Below are 16,023 nucleotides of genomic sequence, written 5' to 3' on the forward strand. Positions count from 1 at the left end.
GTACCCTCATTCACCATGAGGTTTCCCACTTATCCTTCCTCTTCTCCATACACATACTTTAAATTTCCCACATCCCTCCAACAAAGGAGGTCTAGATTATACTGCATTTTTAATCAGTTAACTACAAAAAAAACCAGGAGTACTTGTGGCACCGTAGAGACTAACAAATTTATTAGAGCATAAGCTTTCATGGGCTACAGCCCACTTCATCGGATGCATAGAATGGAACATATAGTAAGAAGATATACATATACACATACAGAGAAGTTGGAAGTTCGGTATATTGAATCTATTTCCCCATGTTAAGTATCCTCACACCTTCCTGTCAACTATCTAAATGGGCCATCTTGATTATCACTACAAAAGTTTTTTTCTCCTGCTGATAATAGCTCATCTTAATTAATTAGCATCTTACAATTTGTATGGCAACTTCCACCTTCTCTGTGTGTGTATATATATATTCTTATAATAATAATGTATTCTTATTATATGTTCCATTCTATGCAGCCAATGAAACGGGCTGTAGCCCATGAAAGCTTATGCTCTAATAAGCATGTCTCCATATTGGAAGAGAAGATTGAAGGTCTGGAGCAACAGATAACGACCCTGCGTTGCATACGAGAAACTGAGGATTTTCTGGACAAAAGTCAGGATATGCTTCTACGGGCACAAAGCTCTAAAGATTTAGAGCAGGTTGCACAGCGAAGCCAAGAGGCCAGTGAAGAAGCTTGGCAACATGTGACCTCCAGAAGAAGAAGGGGGAATGTCCGGGTTCCAGCAACGCGGACACAGGTAACTAACCGCTTTCATGTTCTCTCCACAGGTACCTTTGCGGAGAGTGGACCAGATGATATGTCTGGGGGGAGAAAGCAGAAGGAGACTCCGCTGGTTGGAAGGCATGAGATGCACTGTCCTGAGATGGGGGGTTCCACGACCCCCATCTGCCCTTTTCTACCCCTTCCTGCTTCTCCACGTGGGCACCAATGATACTGCCAAGAATGACCTTGAGCGGATAACTGCGGACTACGTGGCTCTGGGAAGAAGGATAAAGGAATTTGAGGCGCAAGTGGTGTTCTCGTCCATCCTCCCCGTGGAAGGAAAAGGCCGGGGCAGGGACCGTCGAATCGTGGAAGTCAACGAATGGCTACGCAGGTGGTGTCGGAGAGAAGGCTTTGGATTCTTTGACCATGGGATGGTGTTCCATGAAGGAGGAGTGCTGGGCAGAGACGGGCTCCATCTTACGAAGAGAGGGAAGAGCATCTTTGCGAGCAGGCTGGCTAACCTAGTGAGGAGGGCTTTAAACTACGTTCACCGGGGGAAGGAGACCAAGCCCTGAGGTAAGTGGGAAAGCGGGATACCAGGAGGAAACACAGGCAGGAACGTCTGTGAGGGGCGATCAGCAGGTTATCTCAAGTGCTTATATACAAATGCACAAAGCCTTGGAAACAAGCAGGGAGAACTGGAGGTCCTGGTGATGTCAAGGAATTATGACGTGATTGGAATAACAGAGACTTGGTGGGATAACTCACATGACTGGAGTACTGTCATGGATGGTTATAAACTGTTCAGGAAGGGCAGGCAGGGCAGAAAAGGTGGGGGAGTAGCACTGTATGTAAGGGAGCAGTATGACTGCTCAGAGCTCCGGTACGAAACTGCAGAAAAACCTGAGTGTCTCTGGATTAAGTTTAGAAGTGTGAGCAACAAGAGTGATGTAGTGCTGGGAGTCTGCTATAGACCACCGGACCAGGGGGATGAGGTGGATGAGGCTTTCTTCCAGCAACTCGCAGAAGCTAGTAGATCGCACACCCTGGTTCTCATGGGTGACTTTAATTTTCCTGATATCTGCTGGGAGAGCAATACAACAGTGCATAGACAATCCAGGAAGTTTTTGGAAAGCATAGGGGACAATTTCCTGGTGCAAGTGCTAGATGAGCCAACTGGGGGGGAGCTTTTCTTGACCTGCTGCTCACAAACAGGGAAGAATTAGTGGGGGAAGCAAAAGTGGATGGGAATCTGGGAGGCAGTGACCATGAGTTGATTGAGTTCAGGATCCTGACACAGGGAAGAAAGGTAAGCAGCAGGATACGGACCCTGGACTTCGGGAAAGCAGACTTCGACTCCTTCAGGGAACGGATGGGTAGGATCCCCTGGGGGACTAACATGAAGGGGAAAGGAGTCCAGGAGAGCTGGCTGTATTTCAAGGAATCCCTGTTGAGGTTACAGGGACAAACCATCCCGATGTGTCGAAAGAATAGTAAATATGGCAGGCGACCAGCTTGGCTTAACGGTGAAATCCTAGCGGATCTTAAACATAAAAAAGAAGCTTACAAGAAGTGGAAGGTTGGACATATGACCAGGGATGAGTATAAAAATATTGCTCGGGCATGTAGGAATGAAATCAGGAGGGCCAAATCGCACCTGGAGCTGCAGCTAGCAAGAGATGTCAAGAGTAACAAGAAGGGTTTCTTCAGGTATGTTGGCAACAAGAAGAAAGCCAAGGAAAGTGTGGGCCCCTTACTGAATGAGGGAGGCAACCTAGTGACAGAGGATGTGGAAAAAGCTAATGTGCTCAATGCTTTTTTTGCCTCTGTCTTCACTAACAAGGTCAGCTCCCAGACTGCTGCGCTGGGCATCACAACATGGGGAGTAGATGGCCAACCCTCTGTGGAGAAAGAGGTGGTTAGGGACTATTTAGAAAAGCTGGACGTGCACAAGTCCATGGGGCCGGACGAGTTGCATCCGAGAGTGCTAAAGGAATTGGCGGCTGTGATTGCAGAGCCATTGGCCATTATCTCTGAAAACTCGGGGCGAACGGGGGAAGTCCCAGATGACTGGAAAAAGGCTAATCTTTAAAAAAGGGAAGGAGGAGGATCCTGGGAACTACAGGCCAGTCAGCCTCACCTCAATCCCTGGAAAAATCATGGAGCAGGTCCTCAAGGAATCAATTCCGAAGCACTTAGAGGAGAGGAAAGTGATCAGGAACAGTCAGCATGGATTCACCAAAGGCAAGTCATGCCTGACTAATCTAATTGCCTTCTATGACAAGATAACTGGCTCTGTGGATGAGGGGAAAGCAGTGGGCATGTTATTCCTTGACTTTAGCAAAGCTTTTGACATGGTCTCCCACAGTATTCTTGCTAGCAAGTTAAAGAAGTATGGGCTGGATGAATGCACTATAAGCTGGGTAGAAAGTTGGCTAGATTGTCGGGCTCAACGGGTAGTGATCAATGGCTCCATGTCTAGTTGGCAGCCGGTGTCAAGTGGAGTGCCCCAGGGGTCGGTCCTGGGGCCGGTTTTGTTCAATATCTTCATAAATGATCTGGAGGATGGTGTGGATTGCACTCTCAGCAAATTTGCAGATGATACTAAACTAGGAGGAGTGGTAGATAAAGTGGCAGATAGGGATAGGATACAGAGGGACCTAGACAAATTGGAGGATTGGGACAAAAGAAATCTGATGAGGTTCAATAAGGATAAGTGCAGGGTCCTGCACTTAGGACGGAAGAACCCAATGCACAGCTACAGACTAGGGACCAAATGGCTAGGCAGCAGTTCTGCGGAAAAGGACCTAGGGGTGACAGTGGACGAGAAGCTGGATATGAGTCAACAGTGTGCCCTTGTTGCCAAGAAGGCCAATGGCATTTTGGGATGTATAAGTAGGGGCATAGCCAGCAGATCGAGGGACGTGATCGTTCCCCTCTATTCGACATTGGTGAGGCCTCATCTGGAGTACTGTGTCCAGTTTTGGGCCCCACACTACAAGAAGGATGTGGATAAATTGGAGAGAGTCCAGCGAAGGGCAACAAAAATGATTAGGGGTCTGGAACACGTGACTTATGAGGAGAGGCTGAGGGAACTGGGATTGTTTAGTCTGCAGAAGAGAAGAATGAGGGGGGATTTGATAGCTGCTTTCAACTACCTGAGAGGTGGTTCCAGAGAGGATGGTTCTAGACTATTCTCAGTGGTAGAAAAGGACAGGACAAGGAGTAATGGTCTCAAGTTGCAGTGGGGGAGGTTTAGGTTGGATATTAGGAAAAACTTTTTCACTAGGAGGGTGGTGAAACACTGGAATGCGTTACCTAGTGAGGTGGTAGAATCTCCTTCCTTAGAAGTTTTTAAGGTCAGGCTTGACAAAGCCCTGGCTGGGATGATTTAGTTGGGGATTGGTCCTGCTTTGAGCAGGGGGTTGGACTAGATGACCTCCTGAGGTCCCTTCCAACCCTGATATTCTATGATTCTAAAGCTTATGCTCTAATAAATTTGTTAGTCTCTAAGGTGCCACTAGTACTCCTGTTCTTTTTGCTGATACAGACTAACACAGCTGCTACTCTGAAACCAGTCTTATTAATCTCTCCTAATACGGAAGCCGTTCCATACCCCTAATCATTTCTGTTGCCAGTTTCTGTACCTTTTCCAAATCCAATATATCTTTTTTGAGATGGAGTGACCAAATCTGCCCGCAGTCTTCAAGATGTGGGCATACCATGGATTTATATAGAAGCAATATGACATTTTCTGTCTTATCTATCCCTTTCCTAATGATTCCCTACATTCTGTTAACTTTTTTTTTATTACCATTGCACATTGAGCAGATGTTTTTAGGAGAACTATCCACAATGACTCCAAGATCTCTTTCTTGACGGGTAACAGCTAATTTAGACTCCATCTTGTATATGTAGTTGGGATTATACTTTGCAATGTGCATTACTTTGCATTTGTCACCATTGAATTTCATCTGCCATTGTGTTGCCCAGTCACCCAGTTTTGTGAGATCCCTTTGTAACTCTTTGCAGTCAGCTTTGGATTTAACTATCTTGAGTAACTTTGTATCACCTGCAAATTTTGCCACCTCACTGTTTATCCCTTTTTCCAGATCATTTATGAATATGTCGAACAGTACTGGTCCCAGTAGAGACCCCTGGAAGACACCACTGTTTACTTCTCTCCATTCTCATAATTTATTCCTACCCTTTGTTTCCTATCTTTTAACTAGAGTACCTGGCAATGCTTTTAGGATCATCTAATGATCCTTAATTTAACTTAATGACAAGTCTTTTGTTTGTTATCTTAATCTCCCTGCCTCTGTTCATAGACAAACTCCTTGCCCCAAAAGTGGAAGCTGTGGGCAGCAAAGAATTCATCACATATCACACTCAAGTTGTGTTGCAGTTAAGAGCTCTGTCTGGGGTTAGGGTGAGCGCTGTGAGCAGACCTCAGGTATGAAATGGCATGGGGGCTCATAAATGGCACCCCGGTTCTACTGGCATAGGATGTAACTGAACTCTTATTGTCCTTCCACTGAAATCAGTAAGAGTTGGATCAAGCCCTTAAAGAATAACCAACCCCATTCACTTCCAAATCCACCTGATGGGTAATACTGAATGAAATGTGTGTTCAAAAGTATTTAAGCTTTCCTGCTTTACTTTTTTATTAACAGTCTCTGCACAAAGTAAAATTGTTGGCATCTGTCATTCCAGTCCCAAATTAGTTCCTCTGTCATTTCAGATCTTACCCAGCTGGAGATTGTCATCCACTCAAACTTCTCAGGGAAGTATTTTGCAATTTCGATTTTCTCCACAGGGAGAGAATAGTGAGCAGCAAGTCTATGCCTCAGTGCCCATGCTGTGCATTCTTTGGAGATATCCCACACCAAATCCACAGAGTGGTAGTAATCCCTCTCCCCAGGTATGCCCATCTGCACCCGAAGCAGCAAGTCACTGGGGCTGTGATCAGAAAAAATAAAATAAGGGGTAACAAAATTCTTGTGAATCAAGCTTCCAGGAGCCATGCACATTCCTGATCAATTCTTTTCCTTCTAAGGAATAGTTCTGCTGGGAAATAAGAAGTAAAATAATCTGTGTGTGAAATAAATATCCTAGAACAAAGCACTGGCTGGAACCCGACAAAGTTTTAAGTTAAGAACTGCTAGATTAAGTCTCATCTAGTAATGTACATCAATAAAATACTAATAGGAATTTGTAGTACTTACCCGAGATTCTCTTCCTTCTGTAAAGGCTCGATACAGATTTCTGTTCTGCCTCCCAGTTTATATTCACTAATAAAGACAGACAAATGAGTTTTATTAAGATTACACCTTGGTTTTGTTTTAATATTTAAAAATCATGTGTTATAATTTGACAAGTTACAGTTTAAAGGGATGGCAAAACTATCTTATGTTGAGTTGGAAACTAAATCGTAGAATCATAGAATCATAGAATATCAGGGTTGGAAGGGACCTCAGGAGGTCATCTAGTCCAACCCCCTGCTCAAAGCAGAACCAATCCCCAATTTTTGCCCCATCCCTAAATGGCCCCCTCAAGGATTGAACTCACAACCCTGGGTTTAGCAGGCCAATGCTCAAACCACTGAGCTATCCCTCCCACCTTCAAGTCATAGCCTGTTTGAAAGCAACACGAGGAAAAAAAAAAAAATCCAATCAGGTGCACACTGCATTTCAAAAATTCTAAAGAAAAAGTTAGCATAACCAATAAACGTAACCTGATTAAAGAAAAACAAAAACAAAAACATGATATTCCAGATGAAAAACATCTAATTTATAACAGTTACTCAACTCACAACACTGAAATTACCAGGAATGGGTTTTCTGTTAATACTGACTGAACTGGTATATTTCTCCACCAATCCATCTCACAATCCAGTCATGTAGCGTTGCAACAGACTGAAGGTTGAGTGTTCAATTAGAAACCTACTTGAGTTGTTGCTGGTTGTTTCGTAAAAGCTTGCCTGGGCGCTTACTTTCCAATGTCCAGGCTCTGAGAAACTCGGGTGATGGGACACTGAGCTCCTGGAAGAATGGCAAGGTCATGGCCTGAAAAAACCAAACATCTCTTCAATAATTTTAGTTGCCAAGAAATAGTAATGCCACACAATGTAACCCATTTGACTGATCCTCTGTGCAGTATTTAAGCAATTAGAAATATAGAGAATGAATTTACACAGATCTACTTCTACTCTATTGTCCACTTAACTACTGTCCGGTGTGAACTACAAGGGGCGGATTTCCTTTTCAGCCCCAAAACAAATCTGAGTGAACTCCCTCCCCAACATTCCTCAGTTTAACATACAGTTTCTGAGATTCTTTGAAAACACTTACAGACTCGTTTATATTTTGGTTTTAAAAGTGAATGAGATGAGACATGATCACTCCAGCCAGATGCAGAGTAAGCTTTCCCTACTCTTCTGCAAAAGGTATATCAAATGCACACCGCTGTTTCCATTCTGAGTTGGTTTCTTTGATGTGCATAAAGGATGTAAATGTTCAACATGGCCTTTCATATTAGTCGGCCATACGAAAAGCGTTAGGCTGAAACCAAGCTGTTCCAGTCTAACCTAAAAGTGACATGTAATATGGAGCACAGTTAAGAAGATAGTCACCCTTCCCCATGCAGTGAAAATGGAACAACCAGTTGGGTGAATAATGTGCCCTTTGCAGTGGAATTTATAAAAATCTATTCAGTTAGTTATGTTTTCTTGTCCAAAAGCTTGCTACAATTGCTAAGGCATCAGGAATAATTACTAAGATGCATCTTAGATTCCACTCAACAGGGCCAAATCCACATCTTCCAAAATGACATAACCAGGCCTTCTTAGCACCAAAAGCATTTATTGAATCATTAAATTCAACATATGAAACAAAAAACTAATACAGGAACAATGTAGAAATGGAAAGTGGTTCTTTTGATAGTGTTTGTAGAGGAGTGTGTTTCTCTTATTTATCACTTTTACAATAACAAGATAAAAGTAGGCCTGCAAACCATAAAAGGTAAAGTTCAGATGAAGTGCAGCATGACGCTAGCAGCTGGGAACATGTAAAAGGTAGAATGGCAATTGCAGGAAACAGATACTAGGAAAATGTCTGAGCTACATGCTCATATTGCCTGTTGGTACTTACCACTGAACATGGCATATAAGCAAATGCCATATCAGAACATACTGGAGATGAGGGGAAAAGGAAATAAAAAAATATATATTAATATAGCTCACTCATAGAATCATAGTAGCATGGTGATATACAAAGGATAATATCTAACCTGAATTTTCAGATCCTCCAGAAAAGCTTCTCCAGAGATTTCCACATTGCCTGCATAACAAAGCCCGATGTCTGACTGGACATATGTTGGGGAATCTTTAAAGAGATCAGTAGATACAGTCAAAGAAAACTGACATTATATAACCACATGTATTGTTCTATACAATACCTTGCTAAAAATCATAACAGTTAATGAATGGTCAATTCAGTGTTCAATAAATGTGAGATTTCACTTTCATTTGTTTAATTAACCATCCTCTCTCTAACATTATTATATAATTTCATAAAACCTCTAATACCTTTAGTAGGATGCAAAACTGGAAAGAATTCAGCCTGTCTTAATACTGCAAATTTCAGCTTATGACTGATTACTGTCAACCACAAATGAAAAAATTCTTAAAACCTCAAAGGCAACATTAAACCAATTACCTCAAAATGAGTGGTGTGTAAGATTTGCCTCCTTATAACTTCTTAATTAGAAAGAAAGTATGTGCTTACTAAGTAGATCAGAAACCAAGACAGAATGTAAAACATGATTTTCCCCTCTGCCAATAGATGTTAAAATGGTGTTCAACAACACAGGTACCACGAATTTGACAAGGAAGCCCCAATGAAAGCTATTATCTGAACAGCATTCCAAGAAAATTGGTACAGCTCCACATCTTACATAGCAAGAGTGGGATATATTATTTAGTGACCAGTTATGCTAATTTTGAAGCAGGGAGGAGAGTAACAAGAAAAGACAGAGAATGCCGAGTTCTTCTGTAATGCAACAGAACTCTGTACTGAAGAGGAGGGTTTTTTCCTTCGTTTGGCAGCAGGAGGAGGTGGAAAGTAGCTTTGTTTTTTTCCAGTTTGCATTATTTCTCCACCTTATTTTATTCCTTCCCCACTTCATTTAATCTTCCTACCTTAACTGGTATTGTTTGATTTTATCAATTTTAAACGAGCAAACATTTCTAGAAGAAAGCAATGTATGCATCACCCTTAGTAGCTATGCCTTATTTACTCACCCATCATTTTGCAGCTTATGAAAAGTTACATTTGTCAGCAATACTTTGGGCTCATCTACACTACCCCACAGTTCAGATTACAGGGGTGTGAACAGCAACCAGCACTGAAGTGCTGTGGGTGCAAACTAGAAGGTTCCTAGTTCGCATTAATGTAATCCTCTTCAAATAGGACTAAGTTAATGTAATGTAGCTTTCACATGGGAGGAGTTACAGAGCTGTACGTTGCTGCACACTGATATTCACATTCCCATAATCCAAACTGTGGGGCAGTGTACACAGCTTAAGGATTGTGGTTAGATGTTCGGCTGCATGTGTGTGGGTTTTTTGTATGCCGCCCCAGCTCAGCACAAACAGCCAGCACAGCAGAACTGGAGCGAACCGCCCAATAACCACAAGATCCGTTAAGGTACGAAGGCACCCTGCCAGATTTATTGTCAACAAAGTGCGGTAATAGCACCTGGCAGACTCTATGAGAATACTAAGACATGTATGCCCATGACAATGGACGCAACTCAGTAAATGGCAGGACTTTCCATTCCCCCCTCAGCTGGACAAAGATACTCCCTCTGAAATACATTTTTATACCCTAATACAAACAAGTTAGTACTGACTCTGACACAGTTAGTTACTGCCCCGAGGTGGCTAGTTATTACCCATCATCTCGTACACGTTGGTTCAATTAAAACATTTTTATTCCATACTATCTTTTAGGAGGGATCAGTGTGTTCCTGTTATTCTTGGGAAATGTTTATGTACCATCCTTAATATTGGAATGTTCTGGTACAACTTGATATCGGGATGTGTTTGCGTAAGTACTTTGTGCTTAGCACCTCTTAGGAATGTGTATTTTTGCATTACTAGCCCTGTTCTTGCCAGATTCTGTGAGCAGGTCCTACCTAATACCAAGCCTCTAATACAAGGGCTTATGTCTTAGGCTCTCTTCCTACTACAAGGATCAGAAGAAGACTGTTATAACCCATAAAACATCAGGCCCTTCAAGAAGATATTCTACAAATATTGTTGCCTACTTGGTAAATATGGGATGGCCATTTGGTTTTGCAAAAGGCAACTTTCTCTACTCAAGAAGTTCATGGAAACCTTTATTTCTCAACACCAAGAACTCACCTCCTGCTGGAGATACGCGCAATGCCCCCATCATGCAGGTCATGCAGTTCATTTGATCCTGCATGCTCTCCTGGTGTCTGAAGTGCATCAAAGGCTTGTACCACCAGATAGGCACTTTCAAGAATCCCTGTACAGTGAATGAAAAATAACTTACTCGTAATAGTACAGAAAGTGAGTGAAGTTTGATTTTTGCATCAACAGAGAAGAAGAGTATTAATCTGCAATGTTAATTTTCCATTTTCATTGTTTTTCTAATCTTTTTTTGTGTAAAGGACTCCTGCACGGGCCTCGGATTCTAGCTTGTTCTACCTGTATAGGGCCCAGGGAAACGGTTAGTGACAAAACTGGTTACAGCATAATGATGTCACCCAGTTTTGTCTCCAATAAGTGCAATGAACCCCTTACTCAGAGTCTTGTAGAGACTGAGACATGGTAAGAACTAGCTGACTGAGGCTTAATTAATATAAGACCTAAGTGACATTGCTAGTTTGCGGAAAAGCATCAGGCTGTATGACAAAGATGACATCTGCCCCTCTGACAGGGGTGTTTGTCCATCTTTGGTGACATTGCTTCACATTGTGGGGCTCTGGTTAGACTCCTAACTGCCCTTAGTTGATCAGGAAGTGGAAATGACCAGGATGATGCTCTCTGTCCACATCTGACCAGGAGGTTGCAACCATATCTTTCTGGGGCAGACCTATCATCACACACTTCTTGGTCACTTCACTTCAAGCCTATTGCAATGTGCTCCACACATTTTAAAACGATTTGTGAACAACCTGATACAAAATGTAGTGATTTAAGTAGTGTCTCTCATCATGTGCACTTTACTGTGCAGAGATCTGGACTGGCTGCCTGTTGGTTACCGAGTGGAGTTTCAGGCTTTGTTTTTGATTTACACAGTTCTAAATGGCTTAGGATCTGCCAAACTGTAGCATGACACAAAGTGAAAATTTTACCTTGGGTGGCAGTTTCCCTTCAGTTATGACCAAAGTATCTCCACTGCAGACATTAAGCTCCTTCAGTCTGGCACCCTGAGGGAGCAGAAAGCATACTGTATTTTGTTAAGTGAATGAGTTTTTTCACTTGTAAAAAGCGTGCTGGGTGTGCAGGCCTTAAAGCCACAGGGGCTTGTTTTTCATACAAGAGCACTTTAAACTTCATCTGGTTGCTGATTACTTGATGGAGACTCAACAACTATTCAGATGCACTAGACGGAGCAGGAATTTGGAGTACCGTGTTGTGCCACCACCTGACCAAATATCCACACCAATGTACAAGTCATCCCTTTATATGGGTCTGTGTTGCAAGTATAACAGGCGTCCTATTGCTCTCTGGTTCCCATTTCCTCTGAAGCTCCCTAAGTTATCAATACATAATAATACCTAGCGGTTATCAGTAGATCTCAAAGCTCCTAACACACCAAATCCTAGGCTTCAAGAAACAACTGTATGGAAAATCTTTAACAATAGCCACAGCAGATCACCACAAGGCTAATACTTTGTGTGTTACATATTCTGTGTGTGTGTGTACACATTCTCACTCTTGCCTAATCACCAACAACATAAAATAGGATGTGATCTCCAATATACCACAGACCTAGGAGCCCTTAACATATTTGCTTTTTAATGTAAAACATAGGGTTCTCTTACTTCCTCACTTAATGCCTCTCCAGCTTCATAGCACCAATCAATTCTTCTCAAATGCCAGTTGTTACCTGCAAAAAGCAGAACACTGAAAACATGCAGCAAAATACCACTATTACAAAAGAATATGTAAACACACTCTTCCCAAGGGTAAGTAATTCATACATTTCTCAACTTTGACAAAATGTTAGAGATTAAATGGATGCCAAATTTAAATTAAAGCTAGTTATAGATACCACACATGCTCAACTCCCTAAAACAATTTGTTGTTTTGCAACCACATTTTCCCATTTTATAAATGTTTCTCTCTCTTCCCCTAACCAGACGAAACTAATAATAATGACCAGGAAGGAGTATAAAATTATTGCTCAGGCATGCAGGAGTGAAATCAGGAAGGCCAAACCACACCTGGAGTTGCAGCTAGCAAGGGATGTTAAGAGTAACAAGAAGGGTTTCTTCAGGTACGTTAGCAACGAGAAGAAGGTCAAGGAAAGTGTGGGCCCCTTATTGAATGGCAGAGGCAACCTAGTGACAGAGGATGTGGAAAAAGCTAATGTACTCAATGCTTTTTTTGCTTCTATCTTCACAAACAAGGTCATCTCCCAGACTATTGCACTGGGCAGCACAGTATGGAGAGGAGATGAGCAGTCCTCAGTGGTGAAAGAACAGGTTAAGGACTATTTAGAAAAACTGGATGAGCACAGGTTCATGGGGCTGGATGCACTGCATCCGGGGGTGCTAAAGGACTTGGCAGATGTGATTTCAAAGATAATGGCCAATGGTTCTGCAAACTCATGGCGATCGGGGGAGGTCCTGGTTGACTGGAAAAAGGCTAATGTAGTGCCCATCTTTAAAAAAGGGAAGGAGGAGGATCCTGGGAACTACAGGCCAGTCAGCCTCACCTCAATCCCTGGAAAAATCATGGAGCAGGTCCTCAAGGAATCAATTCCGAAGCACTTAGAGGAGAGGAAAGTGATCAGGAACAGTCAGCATGGATTCACCAAAGGCAAGTCATGCCTGACTAATCTAACTGCCTTCTATGACAAGATAACTGGCTCTGTGGATGAGGGGAAAGCAGTGGGCATGTTATTCCTTGACTTTAGCAAAGCTTTTGACATGGTCTCCCACAGTATTCTTGCTAGCAAGTTAAAGAAGTATGGGCTGGATGAATGCACTATAAGGTGGGTAGAAAGTTGGCTAGATTGTCGGGCTCAACGGGCAGTGATCAATGGCTCCATGTCTAGTTGGCAGCCGGTGTCAAGTGGAGTGCCCCAGGGGTCGGTCCTGGGGCCGGTTTTGTTCAATATCTTCATAAATGATCTGGAGGATGGTGTGGATTGCACCCTCAGCAAGTTTGCAGATGACACTAAACTGGGAGAAGAGGTAGATAGGCTGGAGGGTAGGGATAGGATACAGAGGGATTTAGACAAATTGGAGGATTGGGACAAAAGAAATCTGATGAGGTTCAACAAGGATAAGTGCAGAGTCCTGCACTTAGGACGGAAGAATCCCATGCACTGCTACAGATTAGGGACCGAATGGCTAGGCAGCAGTTCTTCAGAAAAGGACCTAGGGGTTTCAGTGGACGAGAAGCTGGATATGAGTCAACAGTGTGCTCTTGTTGCCAAGAAGGCTAATGGCATTTTGGGCTGTATAAGTAGTAGCATTGCCAGCAGATCGAGGGACGTGATCGTTCCCCTCTATTCAGCATTGGTGAGGCCTCATCTGGAGTACTGTGTCCAGTTTTAGGCCCCACACTATAAGAAGGATGTGGAAAAATTGGAAAGAGTCCAGCAGAGGGCAACAAAAATGATTAGGGGGCTGGCGCACATGACTTATGAGAAGAGGCTGAGGGAACTGGGATTATTTAGTCTGCAGAAGAGAAGAATGAGGGGGGATTTGATAGCTGCTTTCAACTACCTGAAAGGGGTTTCCAAAGAGGATGGCTCTAGACTGTTCTCAGTGGTAGCAGATGACAGAACAAGGAGTAATGGTCTCAAGTTGCAGTGGGGAAGGTTTAAATTGGATATTAGGAAAAACTTTTTCACTGGGTGAAGCACTGGAATGGGTTACCTGGAGAGGTGGTAGAATCTCCTTCCTTAGAGGTTTTTAAGGTCAGGCTTGACAAAGCCCTGGCTGGTATGATTTTGTTGGGTATTGGTCCTGCTTTGAGCAGGGAATTGGACTAGGCGACCTCCTGAGGTCCCTTCCAACCCTGCTATTCTAGGATTCTCTGAATAAGATACAGAAGAGAAGTGAATTGTCCGCTTAAAAAAATGCTGTCAAATACAAAGAAAACAAAATTTTAAAAATTGATAAAAATTAGTTTTCAGTTACAAAGATGTTAAGCGTTACTTGTAGGTATATTTTCAAACAGATGTGCAATTAAAGTTGATGATGGCCTCTTAAAAATGAATACAACTGTTGCTGTAAGAAAAGGGTATTTTTACTACCTCCAAAAATTCAGGGCTGATTTGCACTAATTCTGGGATTATAATACGTTAAAGATAGATAGAAAGAGCAGAGTGAGCACAAAGCATTATGGAAGAGCAGTTATGTTTGTTCTTGAATTTTTCCTCTGAGGAAAGTATTATAAAAATATTTATATATGTATGCATTTTAAGGTCTAAAATTTGACCTTTCTAACTAAAACCCCTAAATCCAAACAGAATTATTTTAATAAAGTACAAGAAAAAAGCATGTCCAAAAGTCTTTTTAAGTGAGGAAAAAAAGAATCCAAGTGATCTGAAACACACATTTTATTAGAAAGAGAGCACCTATACATAAGTTCAAATTAAGGCCTAATTCAGCTTTTCACGGTTGGTGATATAAAGTAACACACAAGAACACAGTACCATTGCTTTCATGGCAGGGAAATCTATACTTACAGAAATTAATGAGGCTAACGTTTTTCAAACATGAATTTACCTACTGGGTGGTGCGTACACACACACAGAGAAGTTTTAGTTTGGCTGCTTAATGTGTATCCTAATACAAGTAAATGAATGTAGATGAAAATGTTTTTTGAACATGAACTTTCCTATTATCTGACTTGCGTTTAAATTTTCAACCTTCACTTTACACTAACATAGAATGTTGCATTTAATACATATTAATTTCAGTGCTCAAGACAGAGGAAATTATGGTACGCTCCTTTTTCTCAAACTAGCAGCAATGAAAAATGCTGTACTGACAAAACCACCAATATAGACAGTCAATCACTAAATAGCTTCTGCCTGCTCATTTCATTTAGCACCTTTAATAATGGAATGGTCCAAAGCACGTGCTCACAGATGCAATTTTACCATTAATTTCACTTTTACAGCTTTGCTTTGGCAAAGTGATTTAAAGATCTCTTTTTATTTATTGTGATCACTGAAGTCAAGGGTGAGTTTTTGCCCAGTTTAGACTGGCATGAACTTTATTTCCAGACCTTCATTCATTTTCTCCAGCCTCTATAAATCCTCTCTCTCTTTTATTGCATTTCACAATGATGCAAATGAGCTTAATTTAAACAATTACTTTTTAAGCTTGTAGGGTGTGCAAAAGGAATCTGGAAAACACTGAACATATTAGACAAACTACCTGGTACAACTAACCTGGTAACCCAGATTTCTCCAGCATTAAGTTTAGACACTAAAAGAAAAGAAAAATAGATGGTGATATTTAACTCCAGTACATAAATTGAAAAATAATTTCATTTACAAAACTAGATTTTCCAACATGTGACCAAGTCACAGTCTGGTTCCTGATCTGTTACTATCTTAATGGATAGAACAACTGCACTCACACCCTTACTTGATGCTTGTTGGAAAGCCATATCTGAGCCCTTAGAATATAAAATTTTTTCATGTATAAATGTATATATACAAAATTTTAATATTCTATAAGAAGCAGCTTTCACAGCCTGTCAGAAAATAGACTTGTGCTATCAATTTATCACTTCTATGAGAGAACTTCTGTTGTGTAGGAGTTTGACACGACAACTTCCTCCCACAGGTTTCCTTTACTAAAATAAAGCCAGAATCTTAAAAAGCCCAATTCCCTCTGATTACTTTTAGTCTAACTATGTGCGTGGTAGATACTAAGAGTTTATGCTAGTCGCAATGAGAACTGCTGTGGCAGCAGCAGGGCACCTGCTATGAGGGTGGGCTGGCGATAGAGAGAGAGAGAGAGATTTTTTATTTTT

The 16,023-nt window shown here is 41.8% G+C and overlaps 1 protein-coding gene across 10 annotated transcripts in view; it reads right to left on the reverse strand.

Moving 5' to 3' along the window:
* USP40 (ubiquitin specific peptidase 40) overlaps positions 1-16,023 on the reverse strand; it is a 69,427-nt gene that overhangs the window by 8,108 nt on the left and 45,296 nt on the right. For 5 of the 10 annotated variants that reach the window (XM_037912596.2, XM_043525709.1, XM_037912600.2 and 2 more), the window contains 8 exons: positions 15,434-15,470; positions 11,841-11,905; positions 11,148-11,222; positions 10,189-10,315; positions 8,052-8,146; positions 6,711-6,829; positions 5,990-6,055; positions 5,513-5,723 (listed from right to left, as the gene is read on the reverse strand). In XM_037912596.2, coding sequence (XP_037768524.1) covers positions 5,513-5,723; positions 5,990-6,055; positions 6,711-6,829; positions 8,052-8,146; positions 10,189-10,315; positions 11,148-11,222; positions 11,841-11,905; positions 15,434-15,470 — 795 coding nt within the window. Of the gene's footprint in view, positions 1-5,512; positions 5,724-5,989; positions 6,056-6,590; positions 6,830-7,912; positions 7,954-8,051; positions 8,147-10,188; positions 10,316-11,147; positions 11,223-11,840; positions 11,906-15,433; positions 15,471-16,023 lie in introns of those variants that run through there. The other 5 variants (XR_006285036.1, XR_006285038.1, XR_006285037.1 and 2 more) reach the window with 5 other exon arrangements.

This window comes from Chelonia mydas, chromosome 11, assembly GCF_015237465.2.
Source record: "Chelonia mydas isolate rCheMyd1 chromosome 11, rCheMyd1.pri.v2, whole genome shotgun sequence".
In the NCBI taxonomy this organism is placed as follows: domain Eukaryota; kingdom Metazoa; phylum Chordata; order Testudines; family Cheloniidae; genus Chelonia; species Chelonia mydas.